Genomic DNA, 21,691 nt, shown 5'->3' with positions numbered 1-21,691 from the left:
ACCACTGACGTCAGCTCAGCCCCTTGCAGCCCACCTCTGTTCAAATCCCACCTCTGCCACCTTCGTGGTTGTGTGACCTTGGGCAAGATCTTATTTTTTTAGGTGATAATGCATTTATTTAAATCAATAAATATATATACACACATATATATATTTTTGACTGCGCCTCCCGGCTTGTGGAATCTTAGTTCCCTGAGCAGAGATCAAACCTGGACTCATGGCAGTGAAAGCGCCGAGTCTTAACCACTGGACAGCCAGGAAAGTCCCAGAAATATGTTTTATGTATATATTGGGTTGGCCAAAAAGTTCATTCGGGTTTTTCTGTAAGATGTTACGTTATGTATAAAAATACACATTTACGCACGCACATATATATACACACACATACATATATATGGGAATATATATCTCTCTATATAAATATAGATATATATCTCTGGCTTTCTTCTCCTGGACATTTTTATTTGCAAAAGACATGATATGCATGTCTATTTTGGGACTCACTAGCATACCTACCAATTAAAGACTTAGAAGACTAGAGAGTGATAAAAATCATAATAATTCTCTAACTCTGATCAGAGTTTGGGGGTGAGGGAAATCTGCTGGCTCTAAGTGAGACCTGAAGGATGTCCCTGAGGTTTCTTTTGTCCATTGTTCCTTATGAGCCATTGTCAGAAAGAATGGAAAAATGTCTACCAAGCCGGAATGGATCATGAACTTACTCAGTACAAAGAAATGAAAGTTCTGGGTATGTAAGCAAAAATGAAGATATTTTAGAGATCATCGCCCAGAATATTTTAAATCCATGAGCAGATTAGGCAACATGTGAACAATCCTTCAGAGCCAAGTCATTGCTAACCACAACAACAAAAACAACACAGGCAATTAAACCGAAACATCTCAGTATTTCTCCTTGCACATGGCATGACCTTGGTCAGGCTCTTGAGTGCTGGTGTCCTCTTCTGAAATGACAGTAACTAGAACACTTGCTTCATGAGTTTTGCCGCGGGGATCAGGGAAGGTAAACCTTAACACTGGTCTGACACCCAGTAGGTGCCCAAGAAGGGGTGGCTCTTATTATAAATTCACATTTTCCCATAAACATTGATTATGCTCCAGTGCATACCAGAGAGCTCCCAGTCTGCTGTGTAAGACGGAAAGTAAGAAGATAAATAAAGGCTGCTGAGAGTATCAGATATAAGATAGGGGCCATCAGAATGGCCTGCACAGGGTCTGTTTCTTAGAAGGGAACACTGAGGACCAGAGGGGGAAAGTTATTTGCCTGAGGTCACACAGCAAGTTAGTGGTAGAACCCAGGCTACACCCTAGGTGTCTTATTTGAGGAGGGCTGGGCGGGGCCTCCAGGGGAAACACAGAAATGGGAAGATTATGACTGAATCCTCTCTTCAAAGGCCCTTTGTGGAGGCACAAGTGTTGTGAGCACACCTTGGGTTCAGATGTGTGTTTGAATCCCAGCTCCATCACTTATTTGCTGGGTGGCCCTGGGCAGTTCAGTTTACCTCTGGGAGCCTCAGTTTCCACATCTGAAAAATGGATGGTTTTCCTTTCTGCCTGGCTGTGGATCAAATGAGATCCATAATGTTAGCTGTTACTGGAGTCACAGTAGTAATGACAACAATGTGATTCTCTAACTAGAATAGAGCTCAGCAGTCACATGGTCCAGGCTCCCCTCCCTCATTGACAGGAGTAATAGCTAACATTCGTAAAGCACACACTATGTGCCAGGCTCTGTGCAAAGTGCTTTCCGTGCGTTTTTCCCCACCTCATCCTAACAGCAACCTCATGAGGTTAATGTTCATACCATCCCCGTTTTACAGATGAGGAAACTGAGGCACAGGGAGGGGAAGTAATTGCCCCCTGTCACACAGCTGGTTATTGACCAGGAGAGAATGTGAACAGAGATGATCTGACCTTGGGCAGCAAACGTGGGTTCACCACTAAGCCCCCTTGCTCCCTTTTGAGGGGCTGGATGGTGGAGAGGCATACGTGCTTTTTGCTATGATGCTGTCACGAAATTTGTGATTCTGGGGTCCCCGGATCCTCAAGGTACCTGTGTGTGTCTGAAGCTCAGAGCCAGGCTGGGCACTGGGGAGCATGGGCAGGGCCTGCTGATCATTGCGTCCCCGCAGCGGCTGTGGAGGCCTGCGTCCTGCATGGCCTGCGGAGGCGGGCGGCTGGCTTCCTGCGCAGCAATAAGATCGCAGCTCTCTTCATGAAAGTGGGCAAGAGCTTCCCGCCAGCAGAGGAGCTGAGCCGCAAGGTGCAGGACCTGGAGCAGCTGATCGAGAGCGCGTAAGTGCTGAGAACGGGGTACGGGCTAGGGTACCCCCAGAGGCCAGCCCCTGCTCCTCCCCGGGCTCTGTGAGAGCCTGCACCTCCTCGCACCCTCTCCACTCTCCATTCTGCTCCTCAAACCCGCCAGATTCTTTCACACCCCAGGTCCTTTGCACACACTGTGCCCTCCACCCAGTTCACACCCCTCATCTTCCATGGCTGGTTCCTTGTCATCCTCAGGCCTTCCCCTAACTAATGGTAAATTCCAACCCTCACCCCATTTCTCTTTTATATCCCTCTGTTTATTGTCTTCCCAGTTGTTATCACCACCTGTAATTTATTCATTCATTCGTTTACTGTTTACTTGATTGTTGTCTGTCTCCCCCACTTGACTCTGAACTCCTTGAGGGCAGGCAGCTGCACCTGTGCTATCCCCCATTAGGTCCCCAGTGTCTGAGACAGTGCTCAGCACCTGGGAAATGCCCAAGAAACAACTGTAAAATGAATAAGTGCCTACTCTGAGCCAAGCCTGTGCCAAATGCAGGAAGATCAAAGTTTAACATAACCAACATGGTCTCTGTCTGCGTGGACAGATGCTCACAGTGAAGCAGCCATTGAAGGGGATGTTGTCTTAGTGGCTGATTGTGTGTACTGGGGGGAGGCTCATGGCCTGAGAGTGTGTACATGAGGGCCTTCCACCCGAGCCACCCCCAGGGTCCCGACTGCACAGCCAAACCCCCTAGCTGGAGCCTGGTCAGGGATGGCAAATAGGTTTCAAACCCATTTGGTCCTAGTGGCTGCACAGAGAGTTGTGTTGTGAAAGATTCTGGAGCTGTGAGTGGGCTTCATGGGAAAGAGGGCAAGGATTGATTAGCCATGCCTGTTACGGGCAAGAGAAGGGAGAGAGAGGCATGCATGTCATGTGTTTGCCCTCTCTGCCATGAGTGGTTACTCCACTTCACTGGATGAGAAATGGCCCTTTCCTTGCCCTTTAGGCCCTGCCAGCCCCTGGCTGCTGGCCAGAACTGCATGATGGGTAAGGCTATGGATTTGGCATTGCCAACTCCCATTTGGAATCTGACTCCTCAGCCACCTGGTCTTTAGGTGCCTTCCAATCCATCTGCTAAATTCCCAGGTGTTTGCTGATAACTTCTTAAAGGGATGGATTTCCATGGACCTTCCATAACACTGGGAGCAACTTTCTAATGGAGGAATGAGAGATGTCCATTCCAGGTGCCCATTCATTCATTTGTGCAATCATTCATTCATGGACATATTTACTGAGCCCTTTGTATGTGCCAGGCACTGTGCTGGGCCCTGGAGATACAGGCGTGAAAAAGGGCCAAGGCTTGCCACTTGGTAGACTCTCAATATTTTATTTTAAAAGCAGTCGAGTTGCATTGTCCATACCCTCGAGGTCACAGTGTGGAGGGGAAGACAGAGAAGTGAGCGGGAAGTTAAGCTGCAGAGGTTGAGGGAACACAGAGGAGGGGCCCCTCCCCAGCTTCAGCTGGTGCAAGAGGGCTTCCTGTAGGAGGGGGTGCCCTCGCTGAGACCTCAAGAGTGAGAAGGAGTCAGCCAGGGAATAGGGTGGGCGGGGGAAGCCGGGAAGAAGCAGCAGCTCATGGAAAGTCCTCAGAGAGCTTCGCAGCCTCAGGGATCCACAGATACCTCTGGCTGGCTGGATCATGGGGTCAGAGGCAGAGAGTGGTAAGGAGGTGTCTGGAGAGGCAAACGGGCAAGGTCATGGAGTGCCCTGCTAGTCATGTTAAAAAGCTTCCTTCTCCAGGGCAATGGGGAGCCACCAAAAGATCTATAATCCAAGACTGTTCTTGGCCAGCACTCCTTTCCAGCCAAGAGAGAGAGAGACAGAAATTTCAGTGTGAGAATTTGGCTCACCCGTCAACAGTGTATGAAAGTGTCAGTTTTACCACATCTTCACACTCACTCGGTATTATTTTTTCAACCCTTTTCCCATTCTCCAGGAACAGTATGGGCTCTTGTTGTTGTTCTAATTGACATTCCTTGATTTCTTAGAGAAGTTGGACACTTTCCCATTTTCATATTGATCCTGTTGGATTTCCTCTTTTGTGACTATCTATTATCTTCCTTTACTGGTCTTGAAGGCGAAACCAGATCCAGGGCCTCCAGGAGAATGTGCGAAAGCTGCCAAAACTGCCCAACCTGTCCCCACTCGCCATCAAGCACCTGTGGATCCGTACAGCCTTGTTTGAGAAGGTCCTGGACAAAATTGTTCATTACCTTGTGGAAAACAGCAGGTGAGCGGAAGACACCTGGGTGCGCTCTGCCTCCACCTGCTGGCCGTCTTAGGAATTGCACCCTCTCGCACAAAGCTGCTTACCCTTTGCCCCCTTAATATACACTTGATGTGAAAGTGATTAAATAAGGGCCTTCTGGATGTTTGACTCTGAACTAGCCTAGCTTAGAACCTTGGGAAGATTTGGGTGCTTAATAGCAACGCAGGGTCTTCAGAATTGGGGTGGGGTATAAGGATCTTCCAATCTTAGAGATGTTCCTTTTCCCATGAATGAAGCCCACAGTCTATTCACTCTGTGGCCCTAGGGGACTCACTTAGCTTCTCTGTGCCTCTGTTGTCTCTTCTGGTGAATGGGATGGGATGGGAATTGCTGCCACTCTGGAGAAGAGGTGAGAAAAGGAGTTAGTGAGTACACAGCATTTTGGAAATGCATAGTGATATTTTTTACATTTTCTCTCCTGGCTCAGATTGACATGGTATAAAGGTTTTACAGTGTAAGTCCTCTTGGCAAACATTCATCCATGCGTCCATTCATTCACCCAATAAATATTTACTGAGCATCTACTATGTGCCAGGCACTAACCTAGATGTTGGGGATACATTGGTCTTGCCTGTCATGTTAAAGAACTTGGATATTATGAAAAGAGCAGTGGGGAGCTACTGAAGGATCTATGATCTGAGACTCCTCGTGGCCAGCACCCCTTTCCAGCAAGAGAGACAGAGAGGATGGAAGAAAGAAAGAAATATATCTGAGAATCTTTCCATCTTTCAGTATGTGAAAATGCCTGTTTAACCACATCCTCACACAGAGTGGGTATCATTGTTTTCATCTTTTATTCTTTGCCTGTTTGCTAGGAAAATATGTATGAAAGTACAAACCAAAGTCCTTCCCCTCATGAAGCTTGCATTGTAGCAGGGAAAACAGGCAAATGGTAATTGTGATCATTTGTGGTGAGTGTACCAGGACAGGTGGGTGGTGTTTAATTTCCTCTGGGTGGTCAGGGCAAGTATCCCAGAAGATGGGAGACTGTGAAACAGGGTGGGGAAGAGTGTTCCCAGCAAAGGGAACAACAGGTGCAAAGGCCCGGAGGCAGGAGAGGAACTGAAAGAAATCCAGGCTCTGGAGCTCCAGTTCACCTCTTCACCTTCTAGTAAATTATAACACATCTCTGCCCCCTGTCTTGTTATGGGTCCAGGGTCTCTGTAGTTAATTGCCTTTGGCATATGACCTTGTGTTTTCCCACTGAAAAAGTTGGTCATATTTATTTAGTAATTTATTTGAGCAGCAATACCAACCTACTATTTCTTCATTAACACTGTATTTTGAATTTTAGGTTCACACGGAATTGAAACAGTAGTACAGAGGGTTCTTGCCTACCCTCAGTGTTAACATCCTACATAACTGTAGTACAAGTCTTAAAACCAAGAAATTGCCATTGACACAATACTGTTAAACCAACAGTATTGGTACATTCTTTTTTTTTTTTTTGCTATATAATTCTATGAAATTTTAACACATGCATAGTTTCATAAAACCAACACCACACTCAGGCTATAGAACTGTTCCAAAGAAACCCATCACCCGGAAGAAACTCTTTGGGGCTACCCTATATAGTCACATCTTGCTCCCAACCTACCTACTATTTTAAGACATTATTTCCAGGTTATGATCACATAACTGTGCTGATTTTTGGAATAGAATACGAGTGGTGGACTGGAAAGTGTCTCAAAGTATTAGCTTCAGATCTGACACCAAAATGTATAAACTTGATGTTGAGCATGTCCAGGATGTGTCATTCTGCCTCAGCCAATTTTATGGTTGATTGAAGATTTCTTTGGGGTAAAATTACAATGATTTTGCCACATTTAGTGAGAACTTCCCGGTGTTGGGACTTAATACATGCAGTTGGACATTTACTCCTCCCAGCAACCCCAAGTGGGTGAGTTCTGTCATTCTTCCCATTTTACAGCTGAGGGCACAGAACGAAGCTTAGAGAAGGTAGTCACCTGCCCAGAGACACACAGCGAGGGAGGGAGTGGCCGACCTGGGCTCCCACTCAGTCCGACTCCAGATCCTGTGTTCTTCACCCCCTGTTGTAGGACAGGAAGAAGAGCTAAGCTTGCTGGGTGTAGCCTGCATCCACCTGCTGTGTGGCCTCCAGCAAGTCACTTACCTTCTCTGGGCCTGAGATCCCTCAGGAGGTCAGAACAAGGTCCTTTCCAATTCTGAAGTTCTGTTAGTTTCTAGATTGTATGAGTTTGCAAAGAATTAGAAACCAGTACACAGCAACTCAAAAAACAAAACACTCAGCACGAACGTATTGACAACATTGCATGTTATTTTGGAGAGTCAGAGGCCGGGGGCATTTTTGAGCGTGTCAGGCCAGCATCATCTGCTTTAGTTTTCCAGACAGGAAGGCCTATTAGTACAGCTTTTGAGGACACACCACAGCTAAAAAGCATATGTTTGCCTCAATAACATTGGAAGGGCAGACATCATCTGAGCCTCTAAGTGACTTCGTGTTTGAAATGGAAGATGCAAGAGAAGCAGACAGAACCAGCCAGGCCTCGGCAGCCTTCTAATGATTTTTTTCTGTTACTCTCATTATTTTTTTTTAAACCAATGTTAGTTTTGCGTATTTTACTCATTTAGTTTTTTGTTTTTGTTTTTTAATTTTTATTTATTTATTTATTTATGGCTGTGTTGGGTCTTCGTTTCTGTGCGAGGGCTTTCTCTAGTTGCGGCAAGCGGGGGCCACTCTTCATCGCGGTGCGCGGGCCTCTCACTATCGCGGCCTCTCTTGTTGCGGAGCACAGGCTCCAGACGCGCAGGCTCAGTAATTGTGGCTCACGGGCCCAGCTGCTCCGCGGCATGTGGGATCTTCCCAGACCAGGGCTCGAACCCGTGTCCCCTGCATTGGCAGGCAGACTCCCAACCACTGCGCCACCAGGGAAGCCCCTGTTACTCTCACTATTAATAATAATGTATTATTAATAAGCCATGTATTAAGCAGTTATAGCCAAGCACTGTGTTAAGTGCCTTACATCTGTTGTCCCTCTCAAACGTCCTTTGGCAGGCTTATGAGACATATTATTATTATCCCCATTTTACAGATAGGACAGCTGAGGCTCACAGAGGTACTGGGTGACCAGAGAGGCATTGAACCCAGTCTGCTCTTAACCATCAGGCTGTAGTTGATTGTGTGCCCTCCGCTGCTCACCATCCAACCCTGCATGTCCTTTCCTCTCTTGCTAGTAAGTATTACGAGAAGGAAGCTCTCCTGATGGACCCCGTGGATGGCCCCATCCTTGCATCTTTGTTGGGTAAGTGGTCCAGTGCTCTGAGCTTCTTCTGGATCTCTGGTCTCAGCTCCAGGGGGCACCTCCTAAGGGCCTCTCTCGCCTCCCACCAGCCTCTCCCTTCAAAACTGCTCCCTGCCTCTTGCTTTCAGGGTCTTGTGCTGGTTTCTCTTTAGCAGGACCCTGGGTCGTGCTAGCTGCCTGGAGGGGAGAGATGGTGAAATAAGTGGTCCGTCTGGTGGTAGAAGGGAGGGAGGACTTTCCAGGGAGATGGGTTCCTAGCCCCTGTCTGCTCCGCAGTGGGGCCCTGCGCCCTGGAGTACACCAAGATGAAGACTTCTGATCACTTCTGGACGGACCCCTCAGCCGACGAGCTTGTCCAGAGGCACCGCATCCACAGCTTGCACCTGCGACAGGACTCGCCCACCAAGCGTCCGGCCCTCTGCGTGAGTGGGGTGGACGGTGGGGCGCTGGGAGGGAGTCTGGCTGAGTTCTGGACTTGGTATGGAGGTGGGGAGTGGACCGGGGCCTTGGTGGTCACTCCAGACCTCATCTGCCACCTCCCCGCACATTGCCAGATCCAGAAAAGGCATTCGAGTAGCAGCATGGATGACCGGCCGTCCCTCTCCGCCCGTGACTATGTAGAGTCCCTGCACCAGAACTCCCGGGCCACCCTGCTCTATGGCAAGAACAACGTTCTGGTTCAGCCGGTGAGAGTTCGTCTTGGGCCCAGTTCTTCCACTGGGGGTCTGGCTCCAGGTTATAGAGGAGGAGTTCCCTCTGGCTCCTGGTTGCTCATCCATCTATCGATCCATCCACCCATTCACCCATCTATTCATCCATCTGTCAAAATCTCCACCCACCCAGCCAGTCTGCTCTCTTCCAGTCTCTATATTCACCCATCCCTCTATCTATGCATCCATCACCATTTCTTTATCCATCTGCCTGTATTTATATCCACCCAACCACCTGTTCATTCATCCATCCATCTACCCATCATTACGTCCGTCCATTCATCTACCCATCATTACCTCCATCCATCCACCCATAATTATATTCATCTATTCATCCATTCATCTACCCATCATTACCTCCATCCATCCACCCATAATTATATTCATCTATTCATTCATCCATCCATCTGCTCATCATTAATCCATCTCTTCATTTGTCCATTTGTTTTCCAGTTCATCTATCCATCCATCTGTCCACCCAGCTGTCTGTCATTCTCTGTTGTAATCACTCACTCATTTAGTTCACTCATTTGTACTGAACCCGCTATACACTAGATGCTTAGGATATCAAGATGAAAGTCTTCACAGCTAATAGTTATGGAGCGCGTCCTATGTGTCAGGCTCTGTGCTAAGTGTTTTTAACTGTATTAACTCATTTAAACCTCGCAACAACCATCTGAAGCAAGCTGTATTATCACAGATGATAACACTGAGGCCCATACACAGGGGAGTAAGGGGCAGAGTTATGATCTGAATTCAGAGTCTGTACTACTTATCAGTCGCCCTCTACGCCCCAGCACTGAGTGCAGCCCCAGGGGTGGGTGGCGAGTAAGACACATGAAGGCCCTACCCCCATGTGATATCTCCTTTGCTGTCCCCTCCCTGGACCATCGAGATCAGCGTTGTGTTTGGGCTCAGCCGGGAGGAGGAAGAGAGAGAGCTGTTGGCCACTCCAGCTCTGCGCTCACAGTTGCCACCACTGGGTGCCCCAGGTCACTTCTCCTTCTGAGCCTCAGTATTTGCATCTCAGTGGGCATGAGACCCTATTTCCTCAGTTGTAAGAAGCCGTGAATTTAAGATGCACGATTTTTTCTTTTTTGGCCGTGCTGCGCAGCATGTAGGATATTAATTCCCTGACCAGGGATCAAACCCGCGCCCCCTGCAGTGGAAGTGCAGCGTCTTAACCACTGGACAGCCAGGGAAGTCCCAAGGTGCCTGATTTATTAACACAACCGTCAGGAAATTTAAAATGCTGTTAAATTATACACAATGTTTTCTCACTAGGAAATTTTATTTTATACTTTTTGAAGGAGATATTTGAGACTTATTTATACATAGTTTTTTTTAATCATACATTATTCTTATAAGTATACACAAGGGGAAATATAATTGAAATACATTAGTTAAGATAGTTCCAAAACGTCGTCACGTTTCCGGATTCCGATCTTCTGTATCACTTTTTGAGTCACAGTCATCACTGCCCTTATTTTTCTATCTAATATAATTTTTTGTTCCATCAAGAGAAAGGGTCAACAAATTGCAGGGTGTGGGCCAAATGCAGCCCTCCACCTGCTGTTTTGTTGTGTTTTTTTTTTACCATTTATGTTCTTCCTGATACTTTATTACTCTTTTTTTTTTTTTTTTTTTTTACAATTTTTATTGAACTTTAGTTGATTTACAATGTTGTGTTTGCTTCAGGTGTACAGCAAAGTGGTTCAGTTATACATACATACATATATATTATTATATATATCCACCTGTTTTTGTAAATAAAGTTTTATTGGAACACAGCCATGCCCATTAGTTTATATATTGTATATGGCTGCTTTCACGCTACCATGGCAGAGTTGAGTGGTTGCAGCAGAACCTGTATTGTTCACAAAACCAAAATTATTCCCTATCTGACCCTTTACAGAAAAAGCTTGCCCACCTCTGATCAAGAGCACAGGAGGTACAGCCTTTCCTGCAAGCGTGTGCACTTGGTTGTTGTGCAAGAAAGTCTGGAAGTGTGGTCATCCCTGCAGGGTGAATGATGTGTCTGCTTCACCAGTATCACACTCCACTCCACTGCTCTGTGCCCAGCCTTCCTGCATACATAACCACTTTTCCAATCAGATCACAGTCTAATATTTTCAAAGACATTTTAAAAAAACACCTGTACTCCACATGTGGAGTAACAACGATAGCACAAAGCATCATTGAAGGGACAACAATATAAACAGCCGAGACCGAGTTTGCACCAGATCGGGCAAGGACAACTGTGTCACAGTTTAAGATGCCGCTGATTATAAGAGGCATCCCCGTTTCAGGTGCACTAAAATGTGAAAAACAATTGTGTATCTTAGAATCGATGAAATACGGCAAGGATGCTTCCTCCCAGGGTTGCTGGCATGTGTGGTTGAGATATTTATGGAGTGGAGCCATGCTCAGTACACCCTCGGTGCTCAGTAAATGTTAGTTGTCTGTCTCCACGTGTTGTGGGGGTGAATTTGGGGGGAGGAGGGCTGCTTCTTATGTGTGAGGCTTGGAGACAGCCCCCTCCGCCAAACCCCACTTGGGATAGAGCAGAGCAGGTGAGAAGCCCTGCAGGCATATTGGGAAGGCAGAGGATGGAGCTCCTGGGCGGGGAGTATGGAGAGGGTATTTGGGGAGGGGCTTCTGGGTAATATCTGGAACAGAACTCAGCTGCCGTCTCTTTCTCCCTTAAGACTGGACACAGTGATGGCAGATACATGCCTTCTGTTTTGGAAAGGGTGTTATTGAAAGGACAGAGCCCCCTTCCTGGTTCTAAAGATCCCCCTCGACCCCACATGTCCCTCCTGAGCCACATGAAAGGGTTGGGTGGGCGGCTTTCACAGCTGGACTCTATAGAACCAAACCCGTCGTGGTGGTTGGCTTAGCACGGCCACCTAGAGGGAGGTTCCGGGTCTTCCAAATGGACATGGCCATGGGGGGAATGAGCCAACCTCTTGGTTCTGGTTGTGTGTCCTTGAGTCACATGGGCCAGGGCCCATGTCCACTGTGATGCCAGCACTGTGGTCAGGCCTGAGTCCTGGTGTCTCTGCAGAGGGATGACATGGAGGCTGTGCCGGGGTATCTGTCCCTGCACCAGACAGCTGACGTCATGACCTTGAAGTGGACGCCCAACCAGCTGATGAACGGGTCTGTGGGGGACCTGGACTACGAGAAGAGGTAGGGTGCTGGGAGCCTCCCCTCCCCTCGGCGCAGGGATGTTTGTGCCCCGTCCCTTGTGCCCCGCCTCTGCCCCTGCTCCGTCTGGTTGTTATGGCCACTTGGTCCAGGCTCCCTGCAGCTGTGGCCTTGTGGGTAACTCAGGAGGATCTGGGAACTGACTGGAAGAATCTTAGGATATAGGTATTAGGCAGCGCCCTGAGCAAACACCACCCGGAGAGAGAAATCGTAACAAAGATCTCGTAAGCCCGCAAATGGCAACTACTCCCCGGTCTCCTGCCACCTTACCCATCACTCAATGCAAAAGGAAGGCCAGAGGTGTTGTTTGTGAGCATCTGGTCCAGGTCTGTATCTCCTGTAATACCCTGCGAGTTATAAGACCCAGCAAAGGCCTTGGAGTCACACTTCAGAGAGACCCGGGGACCAGGGATTCCCTGCCTGCGATCCCCTGTGTTCCAGCGCAATTAGGGAAAGTTTAGGGAAAACACAGGGAGGCCGCCATGCAGAGGTGCCGCCAGCCCGGTGATTTCAGCTGGGGGAGTCCTGGCTGCTGCTGGGGGAGGAATGATGGGTTTTGCTGCTCTGAGTCCACATCGGGCTCTATTATTATTGTACATGTTCTTGATTTCTTCAAAACTTTTGATTATGAGGAATTTCTAACATAAAAATAGAACTCAAGTACCCACGATGCAGCCCTAACAGCCATCCCGTCATCCCCTCTGCCTTTCATATTGTCCTGCAGTGGCAAACAGACATCATGAAATTATAGGATTTCATCTATAAATATATATACGTATTTGTAAGTATAAATATATATATTTATATATATAAAATAAGGACTCTTTTCAAGGGCCGTAACCAGAGCACTGTCATTGTATTCCGTGTAGTGTTAAGCCTCGGTGCGATTAACGCCAGGCTTTGGTGTGATTAATATCATTCTCTAAGCTGATCACTTCCTGGGCAAGGGTTACCATCTGTCCTCAGAGACGGTCATTGGGAGGTGCCGTCAGTCCTCAGCTGGGCCACGTAATTCAGCTCCAGCCAGACTCCTGAGTTTCTGATGGCGAAACCTTCTGGGAGGAGCCATGTGGGAGCCGAGGAAATGCTCTTGCCCTTGAACCTTCTATCAGCTTATTCACCTGAAACCTCTATATATCAGGCCTTCCCTGACCTCCCAGCTGAGTTCAGGTCCCACGGAGCCCTGAATCTCCTTCTTAGCATTTACAAGATCATAATAAATCTGTACCTACTTGTGTTCCGACTGTCTCACCCTTTAGATATCAAATAATTGTGAAGCAAAGCAGGGAAGTCAGGGGACCTGGATTCATTCATCAAATGTTAACTGAGTACCTACCGTGTGCTAGACACTGTGCTTGGTCCAAGAGAGATAACAGATGCGTAAAAGGAGAGGAAAATCGATCTTTTCAGAGCTTACACTGTATTTACATTGTACTGGAGGAGACAACGAATAAGCAATGGATAAATGGATGTGATGGGACCAAGTCCTTGCTCGGTCCTCACCTCACTGGATGACCTGGGGTACATCACTCCCCCTTTCTGGGCCTCGGCTTCCCTCTCCTATCAAATGAGGGGGTTGGACAGGTTGAGCTCTCCAAAACATGAAGGGTTCCCCAAGGGTCTGCAGGGGTTCCTAAACATTGACGTGTCTTCCACCAAACATCAAAGCTTTCAACAACACAAGGACCCTGTTTGTTGGTTGGACCTAAGCCCAGGATTGTGTGGGCGGGAAACTTTTGATGTTAATGTTTTGGGAAAGGCATTGGGCCAAATGGTTGCCAAGCATCTTCCCTCCAGCTCAAATCATCGGGGACTCTGTTTCTGCCTGTCTCTGCTGCTGCTTTTCCTCTGCGGGCAGGCACATCATAAGTGCTTCAATATTTAGTTCCAGCTGAATCTGCACTTCGAAGGTCACTGCTAATGGGGTTGGGAACTTCCCCAGCCCTGGGCTCTGAACCCCCATCTATCCTTGTTATCCTTGCCTGGAACTGAGGCTCACTGGAATAAAAACAGCCAGGGGTCAGAAATGTGCGTGTTAGCATGGGAAAGGGGGGAGCCCAGGGGCTGCAGCATCCCTCTGGGGATCAAGGGACAATGACGATAAGGAGGAGGAGGTTCAGGATCTCTTTCCTCTTTTCCCAGCCAGACTTCCCTCTTACACAACCAGGATCATAACTCCCCAGCTGGGTTTCCTGATGTTCAAGGGGAAATACCACCAGAAAGGTGGATATTTGGTCTCTGGAGTCAGCCCAGACTTGGCTCAAATCTCAGCCCTGCCACGTGGAACAGCTGGAACCCTCATACACCGCTGATGGTCCAACCGCTTTCCAAGCAAGTTTGGAAGTTTCTTATAACATACCCTTGCTATATGGCCCAGCAATTCTACTCTAGAAGCCATTAGAACACATAAAACGAAAACAGAAACTCAACTCTTGTTCCTTCCCAGTTGAGTGACCTTGGATAATCAACTTCACCTCCCTGAGCCTCAGTTTGTTCATCTGTAAAATGGGGATGTGGTAATGGAACCTCTGAAGAGACATACAGGGAAGAGTCAATAAGAAAATGCATATAAAGCCCTTAGCAGGAAGCCTGGCAGCTGGAAAGGCATCCCGGTCATGGGGTTTGTTGGTGTTAATTTAGATGGATCCAAAGGACCTGTGGCCACAGAGATCCTCCTTGCTGGTGTCTGGTGGTAATTGGAGAGTTGCCGTGTTTCCTGGGCATTCCAGGATCCAGCATTTACCATTCATTATGAACATTCTCTAAGCATTTTGCAGAAGTGAACAAAAAGCCCAGTCCCTCTCCAGGAGTTCAGCACCCCTTGGAGAGACAGAGGAGAAAACAGGCAATTGGAACCCTGTGTGATGGGCCTGGTGTGGGAGTCCTGGGAAGGACCTCCTGACTGAGACTCACCTTGTGAGGGGCTCGGCAGAGGCTGCTACTCGGAAAAACGCTTGTGTACTTGACCATCGTCCAAGGACATTCACTCCATGGATCCTGACAAGACTGATTCTGGTATAGACCAGTGCAGGAAGGACCCTCGGAGAGCTTATATTCCAACTTCCTTGCTTCACACCAGAGGAAACTGAGGCCCAGAGACGGGGAAAGACTGGCTCAATGTAGGTGGCAGAAGTGGGATTTGAACCCTGCCTGACCTTGACGCCTGCGTTAGTTTGTGTCCTCCAAGAAGCAGACACCAAGACAGGATTAGATGTGCAGAAGAGATGTAATAGGGGAAGAACCTGCAAAGAATAAAAGTGAGGAGCAGGAGGAGGCAGGCAGACCGAGAAGCTGGTCTTATCACTGGGAAGGGATGGGGAAAGGAAGGAAGACTGGTCAAGAAGAATCTCGGACACAGTGCAGTTCCAAGAACATTTGGCCCGATCAGTAGGGAATCCCTGGGCTAAAGTTGACCATTGGAGGAGTCTCCGAGCCCACAAGAATAGACCTACACTGTCACCCCCACGTGCTCAGTCCTGCCTAAGAGCAGCCCGAGCGAAGCATGACCTTAGCACAGATGTGGTGGTGGATCCACAGGGGTGGCCTCTGAAGCTGTTGGTCAGCTCTGCTCCCCACAGCAAGATCTGAAGGAAACTTGAACAGTGCACTCCTGTGGCCCCCACTGTCCATTGTGTTCTGAGGGGAAGGGCAATCTGTTTCAAGACAGCAGTAGGCATTGAGCTCGAAATGGAAAACCTTAAGTAAATCATCACAGGGACCGTCCACCAAGTGCCTTTTCATGCATCACCACTGTGTTAAGCCCTTCAAATATGTGATTCCATTTAATCCTCACAGCAACACGATGCAGTAGATATTATTATCAGCCCCGTTTCATAGAGGAGGAAAATGAGGTTCATGGAAGCCTTCAGGTCACCCTGCTGAGACCTGTGCAGTTAAGGCTGTTGAGTGGCTGTTCTAACCACATGGACACATGGTGGCCTGGAGTTGGTCAAGACTCTTATCTTAGATGCTGGTGACAGAAAACCAAACTCAGACTGCCTTAATCATTGGCTCACATGAACTGAAAAATCCAGGGTCAGTGGCTTCAGGCATGGCTGGATCCAGGGATTCAGATGAGGACCTGAACTCTTTCCATCTCTTGGCTCTACTTTCCCAACTGTTGACTCCATTCACAGGCAGGCTTTTTCTTGCCATGGCTCTCTACATCTCCAGAGTTCTATCATCCTTACCACTACTCTCCTAGCAGAAAGGAGCACCTCTTTCCCAGAGATTTCTAACATAAATCCAATAATTGAGTCTCATTGGTTCTGCTTGCATCATGGGGCAATCCGTGAACCAGTCACAGTGGCTGGAACAGTGTCATATACTGAGTGGCCAAGCCAGGGTCAGGTGCCCATTCCTGGAGTCCTCGAGGTGGGGGAGGGTAGGAGAGGTCAGCCTTAGCCACATGGACTGGGGCTAAAGAAATGTGTGTGTAGGGGGGATTCCTTGGAAAATTGGGGTACTGGAACCAGAAAAAGGGAAGATAGAGTCTGGGAAGACGGGGACATGGATGTTGGGGATAGGTGGTCCTGGTGAGGAGGGTGGAGGAGCCCATGGGTTGGGCTTCCCCACGGCGAGTTGGGCAGACATCCTGCAAGCCTGACCCTCCCTCCCCTTCCAGCGTCTACTGGGACTATGCCATGACCATCCGCCTGGAGGAGATTGTCTACCTGCATTGCCACCAGCAAGGTAGGGACTGAGGGCGAGCATGGGGCTGGGGTGTTCCTCCTGGATCCCCTGCCTGCCCCACCCACTTATTACGTGTGCAACCTCAGACAAGTGACCTCACCTCCCTGAGCCTCAGTTTCCCCATCTGTAAAATGGAAACCATAACAGCGTCTATTCATGGGGTTGCTGTGAGGATCAAATGGCATTTGTTAAGGGCTCAGCATTAAACCCATGTATCAGGCCCGGTTCTCACTATTCACATGCTTGTTATCTAATCGTTGCAACAACCCAGTGGTAGGGGCTCCATCATTCCCATTTCAGAGGTGAGGAAGCAGCATGGCACATTGATATACTTCCTAAGCTCCCCAGTCTGGGTTTGTCCCTCCAAAGTCAGTGTTCTGAAAATCAAAGATTTATAACTAGAGTTCTCCTTTATAGCTCAAGGAAGGTATATTCTGAACAAGCAGAGGGCCGTCCTGCTTTATTAAGAAAGGAATCTGTACCTCACCAAGACACAAAACACAGTGATTTAAATTATTTAATGAGACAGACGTGGGTCCAGATCCAGGTCCTGCCACTCACCAGCTGTGTGACCTTGGGCAAGTTACATAACCTCTCTGAGCCTCAGTTTTATCATATGCAAAATAGGCAGTAATAGATATGCCTCATAGTGCTCTTTTGAGTATTACAATAAGACAGTGCCTTTAACGTGCTATGCATGTATACAGTAAATGCTTAATACATGCTAGCAAGAGTCAATTACTGCCCTGAAAATGGGTCTGTCTGAAAGCCTCCATACAAAAATCGGTCAGGTCAATTTGTAGAGTGTGTTTGAGGGGCATAGGGTGTTTGGGGGTATCTTTTTCCTTTGGTGGGTGAATGCAGGGAAGCCAACCACCTTCTTCCTGACCTTGTCCCGTAGTTCCCCAGTTGATGACCTTGGTGGGTGGGATGAGGGGGACTCGGAGGAGGTGACAACTGCCCCTGACCTTCTGCCCAGACCTTTCCCAGAGCCTTAGAGCAGGACCGCTGGGTCTGGCTGGGCATGCCTGGGAGGGGGCCCATCACCATGTCTCATAGTGACTTCCTGCTGGGTCTCCTCTGGCCGGGTCGCGGTGGCAGTGGACAGCGGTGGGACAGTGGTGTTGGTCAGCCAGGATGGGATCCAGAGGCCGCCCTTCCGCTTCCCCAAGGGAGGTCACCTCCTGCAGTTCCTCTCGTGCCTGGAGAATGGGCTGCTCCCTCACGGGCAGCTGGACCCGCCACTCTGGTCTCAGCGGGGGAAGGTGAGTGATCGTGGGAGCCCCACGGAGGCTGGAGTAGTGTCAGCCATGGGGAGTGGCTGGCTGTTCTTGCCCACGGGCCCTTATGTGGCTGCGTGGGCTCTTGCACGCCCCGCAGAGACCCTCGGGCTGTGCAGGTTGTGGAGACAGGTGAGTCCCAGGGACCATGCGCTGGGATGTGTTCTTTCAGGGCAAAGTATTTCCCAAACTGCGCAAGCGAAGCCCTCAGGGTTCGTCCGAGTCCACGTCTTCAGACAAGGAAGATGAGGAGGCCACAGATTATGTGTTCAGGATCATCTACCCTGGCATGCAGTCCGAATTCGGTAAGCTGCCCTGGCCCTGGGCCCAGGGATCCACCTGTTAGCTGGTCCTGAAATTGACTTCAGCCAAGTGGAACTAGAGGACAAGAGATGTGGATTCTGGGGCCAGCAGGGGGACCAGGAATCAGGAAGCTGAGATCTTGGCAGCCTTGCTTTCCCCCAGATGAAAACAAATAAGCACTCTCTACTTAGCTAATAAAGATGTCCGTGGGCACAAGGTGGCATGGGGTAGCAGCAGTGATACGGGCTCTGGAATCCTGGTTGAACTTGGGCAAGTCACTTCACCCCTCTGTGCCTTGGTTTCCTCATCTGTAAAATGGGGATGTTCATAGCACCTATTTCATGGGACTCTTGCGAGGATCAAATGAGATAAAGCACTTGGCACAGAAAGAACACTCACATGCTATTATGTTGTTATTATTATTTTACTTCAATATATTGTTGTAAGGATTCAATGAGATAATAAGCTGGTCAATGTAATGCCCATAGAATGAGGCCTCGCATACAGTAGGCCCTCAATAAATGGTTGTCAAGACAGCAGAGGGGAGGAATTTCCTGGTGGTCCAGTGGTTAGGACTCTGCATTTTCACTGCTGAGGGCGTGGGTTCAATCCCTAGTCGGGGAACGAAGATCCAGCAAGCCGCGCAACGCGGCCATAAATAAAAACAAACAAACAAATAAATAAATAAAAGCCAGCAGAGGGGAAGGGAAGCCCTGGGCACTGGCACACAAGATTATAACATACGTCCTACAGTTTACATGGTGACTGCCATGAAATAGATGCTTAGTGAATGGAAACTGTTGCTATGAAGATCATCATTACCAGAGGGCTGTGGTGACGATTAAATGAATTAATATTTGAAAAGTTCTCAGAAGGAGGCCTGGCATTTGTTCAGCACTGTGTGGATGTCTGTTAAATCAATAATAAGTTACAGGCTCTTTCTATAAACCTTATTTTAAACATTTAACCCTCTGCAGCCCTGTTCCCATTTGATGGATAATGGCTCTGAGATTCCCTTTGCTTAAGTGACCACGCTGGGCAGTGAGAGGCTCTTTTGAAAGCAGACACCCTCCCTGGCGAGGTTGGACTAATCGTGCCAGGCTGCTTAATGCTCCAGTTCACAGCCACTGCTGTCAGAGCTGGGATGTGGGCAGGCTTGGTGGTAAGGTCTTAAGTTGCTTGGGTTAGCCTGTGTTTTCACATGTATTCAGTTAGGAGCAAAGCCTCATGCTCCCGTGTCTTTAAGAGCCATGGAGTGTCCTGAAGTGTATTGCCACACCCGTTGCCACCCAGTATCAGGGTCTGAAGCCCTCCTAGCCTCTCTGCAGGACCACGGCTCACATGGCGCACGCACCGCCCTCCCCCCCGACCCCGAGAGCTGATTTATCAGAGGGGCCAGTGCCCTGTGGCTGCCTTCCCAGGCAGCTCTCTCCACAGGGCCTCATCCAACAAACAATTTGTAGTCTCTTGCTGGCAGCCAGGCTGGGTGCTGAATGTCTTACTTGTCTGGGGAATATCCACGTTAGCCTGTCGTGGCCCTGCATGTGCCAGGGAAACAGATGCTAGCTGCACCCACCCACACCCTCTGTGCAGGCAGCTCCACTGCCAGCTGCCAGCCTTAGTGTCTCTTTGCCTAAGGGTTTCTCCAGCCACCAGGGTTCCTTCTGCCCTGGTGGGTGGGTGGGGTGGATTACAATCAGTGCCTCCCTGGAGCAGCCCTCAGCCAATGCCCGGTAGGAGCTGGTGTATAAATGCCCCAGCTCCCTCACCCCTCAGGTGAGAACACTCTGAAATGTGTGTTCTGCACATGTCCTAGAGGTCCCCCACGAGATCAAGCGCCAGCTGCCCATGATGGTAACTGATGCGGTGACCAGCTCGTTACCCTCTTCGCCCTTCCCCTCCTGTGTCCTTTCACTTCTCCCCTACCTGTGCTTCTTGGGAACATCTCCCAACTTGCACTTGAATCCTTGTCTGCCTTCAAGGAAACCCCAACCAAGACAGTGTATTTAGAACAGGGCTTCTCGACCTTAGCACCACTGACATTTCGGGTGGAATAATCCTTTGTGGTTGGGGGCTGTCCTATGCACTGTAGGATGTTGAGCAGCATCCCTGGTCTCCACTCACTAGGTGCCAAGCAGTAAATCTGCCCCCACCACCAGCACCACATTGTGACAACCAGAACGTCTCCAGACGCTGCCAAGTGTCCTCTGGGGGCCAAATTGCCCCCGGGTGAGAACTGCTGGTTTAGAGAAAAGAACACATTACTACTTTCAAGTCTGCCACAGCAATGTGGCCAAGTGACTGGCCCTCTCCAGGCCTCATTTCCTCATCTGTAGAATTGGGATAACAGTCGTCCCCACCTGGGATCATATTCCTAGAAGTCAGCTCAATGATACATCACACACCTAATACGACAGATGCCCTGTGAGCAATGGTGGGTCTCATGTGCTAAGTGCCACTGTGTGCCGAGCCCACTTCTGTGCTCTCTCCATGTCTTAATTCACTTAATGCTCACCACAGCCCTCCCAGGCAGGTACCATTGTCATCACCATCCCCCCTTGTTCAAAGGAGGAAACTGAGGCACAGAAAGATTAAAAAACTGGTACAGGGTTGCCCAGCTAATCCTTGGCATGGCTGGCATTTGAACCCACGTGGTCTGGCTCCAGAGCTTGTGCTTCTTACGTCCACTCCATGCAGATTGTTTTGATGGGAGGGTGGGGGAGGGCATTGTGGTTTCACTCCCTTCATCCTCAAGGCCAGGTTCAGCCCACATGGAAATGGTGACGCCCATCCTTGGTTGATTTTCTCAGGACCCTGAGCCTCGCAGAGTTTACAAAACAATCACGTTATGATTTTCATCTGTAAGACCTGTAAAGTCCTTTCTGAAGAAGTGCCTAAATCTGAAATGAGCAAACCCCTTCTTGTGGGCCAAATTCAGCCCACTGCTTGTTTTTGTAAATAAAGTTTTATTGGAACACGGCCACACCCATCCATTTACGTATGGTCTGTGGCTGCTTGAAAAGCCACAGCTGCAGAGTTGAATAGTTGGGGCGGAGACTACATGGCCCACAAAGCCAAAAATATTTACTGTCTGGCCTTTTGCAGAAAAAGTATACAGATGCCTGCCTTAAATAATAAGAGAGAAGAGTTTCCCCCTGTGGGAGGGAAGATGTGGCCACAGATGGTTCTAAACTCCCTTTCCGTGTCTTCTCACCCCTGTCTCCACCACCTGGTTCTGTGCCTGCTTCTTGTGCACAGAGGAGGCAAAGACAAGTTCTCAAGCATTTAGGTGGGTTCACAGTCAGAGAAGGGCATTTCCAGACCCCTCTGTCGCCAAGACGGTCTCTGTACTGTCTGGTATGGGAGGCGTGAGCCGCATATGGTCCTGAGCACTTGAAATGGGGCTAGTCCAAATTGTAAGTGTACAATGCACACTGGATTTTGAAGATTTTGTACCAAGAAAAAAAATGTAAAATATCTCATTAATAATTTTATATTGATTCTGTGTGAAAATGATAACATTTGGTGGGACTTCCCTGGCGGTCCAGTGGTTAAGACTCTGCACTTCCACTGCAGGGGGTGCGGGTTCAATCCCTGGT

At 48.7% G+C, this 21,691-nt stretch overlaps 1 protein-coding gene across 1 annotated transcript in view; it reads left to right on the top strand.

Annotated features, from left to right (window-relative positions):
- SGSM1 (small G protein signaling modulator 1) overlaps positions 1-21,691 on the top strand; it is an 80,015-nt gene that overhangs the window by 25,157 nt on the left and 33,167 nt on the right. The window contains exons 4-12 of the mRNA XM_068562590.1: positions 2,151-2,313; positions 4,422-4,574; positions 7,830-7,897; positions 8,174-8,319; positions 8,452-8,583; positions 11,675-11,799; positions 16,442-16,509; positions 17,611-17,774; positions 17,962-18,094. Of these exons, the coding sequence (XP_068418691.1) occupies positions 2,151-2,313; positions 4,422-4,574; positions 7,830-7,897; positions 8,174-8,319; positions 8,452-8,583; positions 11,675-11,799; positions 16,442-16,509; positions 17,611-17,774; positions 17,962-18,094 (1,152 nt within the window). The remainder of the gene's footprint in view (positions 1-2,150; positions 2,314-4,421; positions 4,575-7,829; positions 7,898-8,173; positions 8,320-8,451; positions 8,584-11,674; positions 11,800-16,441; positions 16,510-17,610; positions 17,775-17,961; positions 18,095-21,691) is intronic.

The sequence above is a fragment of the Eschrichtius robustus genome, chromosome 14, assembly GCF_028021215.1.
Source record: "Eschrichtius robustus isolate mEscRob2 chromosome 14, mEscRob2.pri, whole genome shotgun sequence".
NCBI classification, from domain to species: Eukaryota; Metazoa; Chordata; class Mammalia; order Artiodactyla; family Eschrichtiidae; genus Eschrichtius; species Eschrichtius robustus.
Note: the sequence above shows the minus strand (reverse complement) of the source record. Positions and strands in the feature narration are given on the sequence as shown.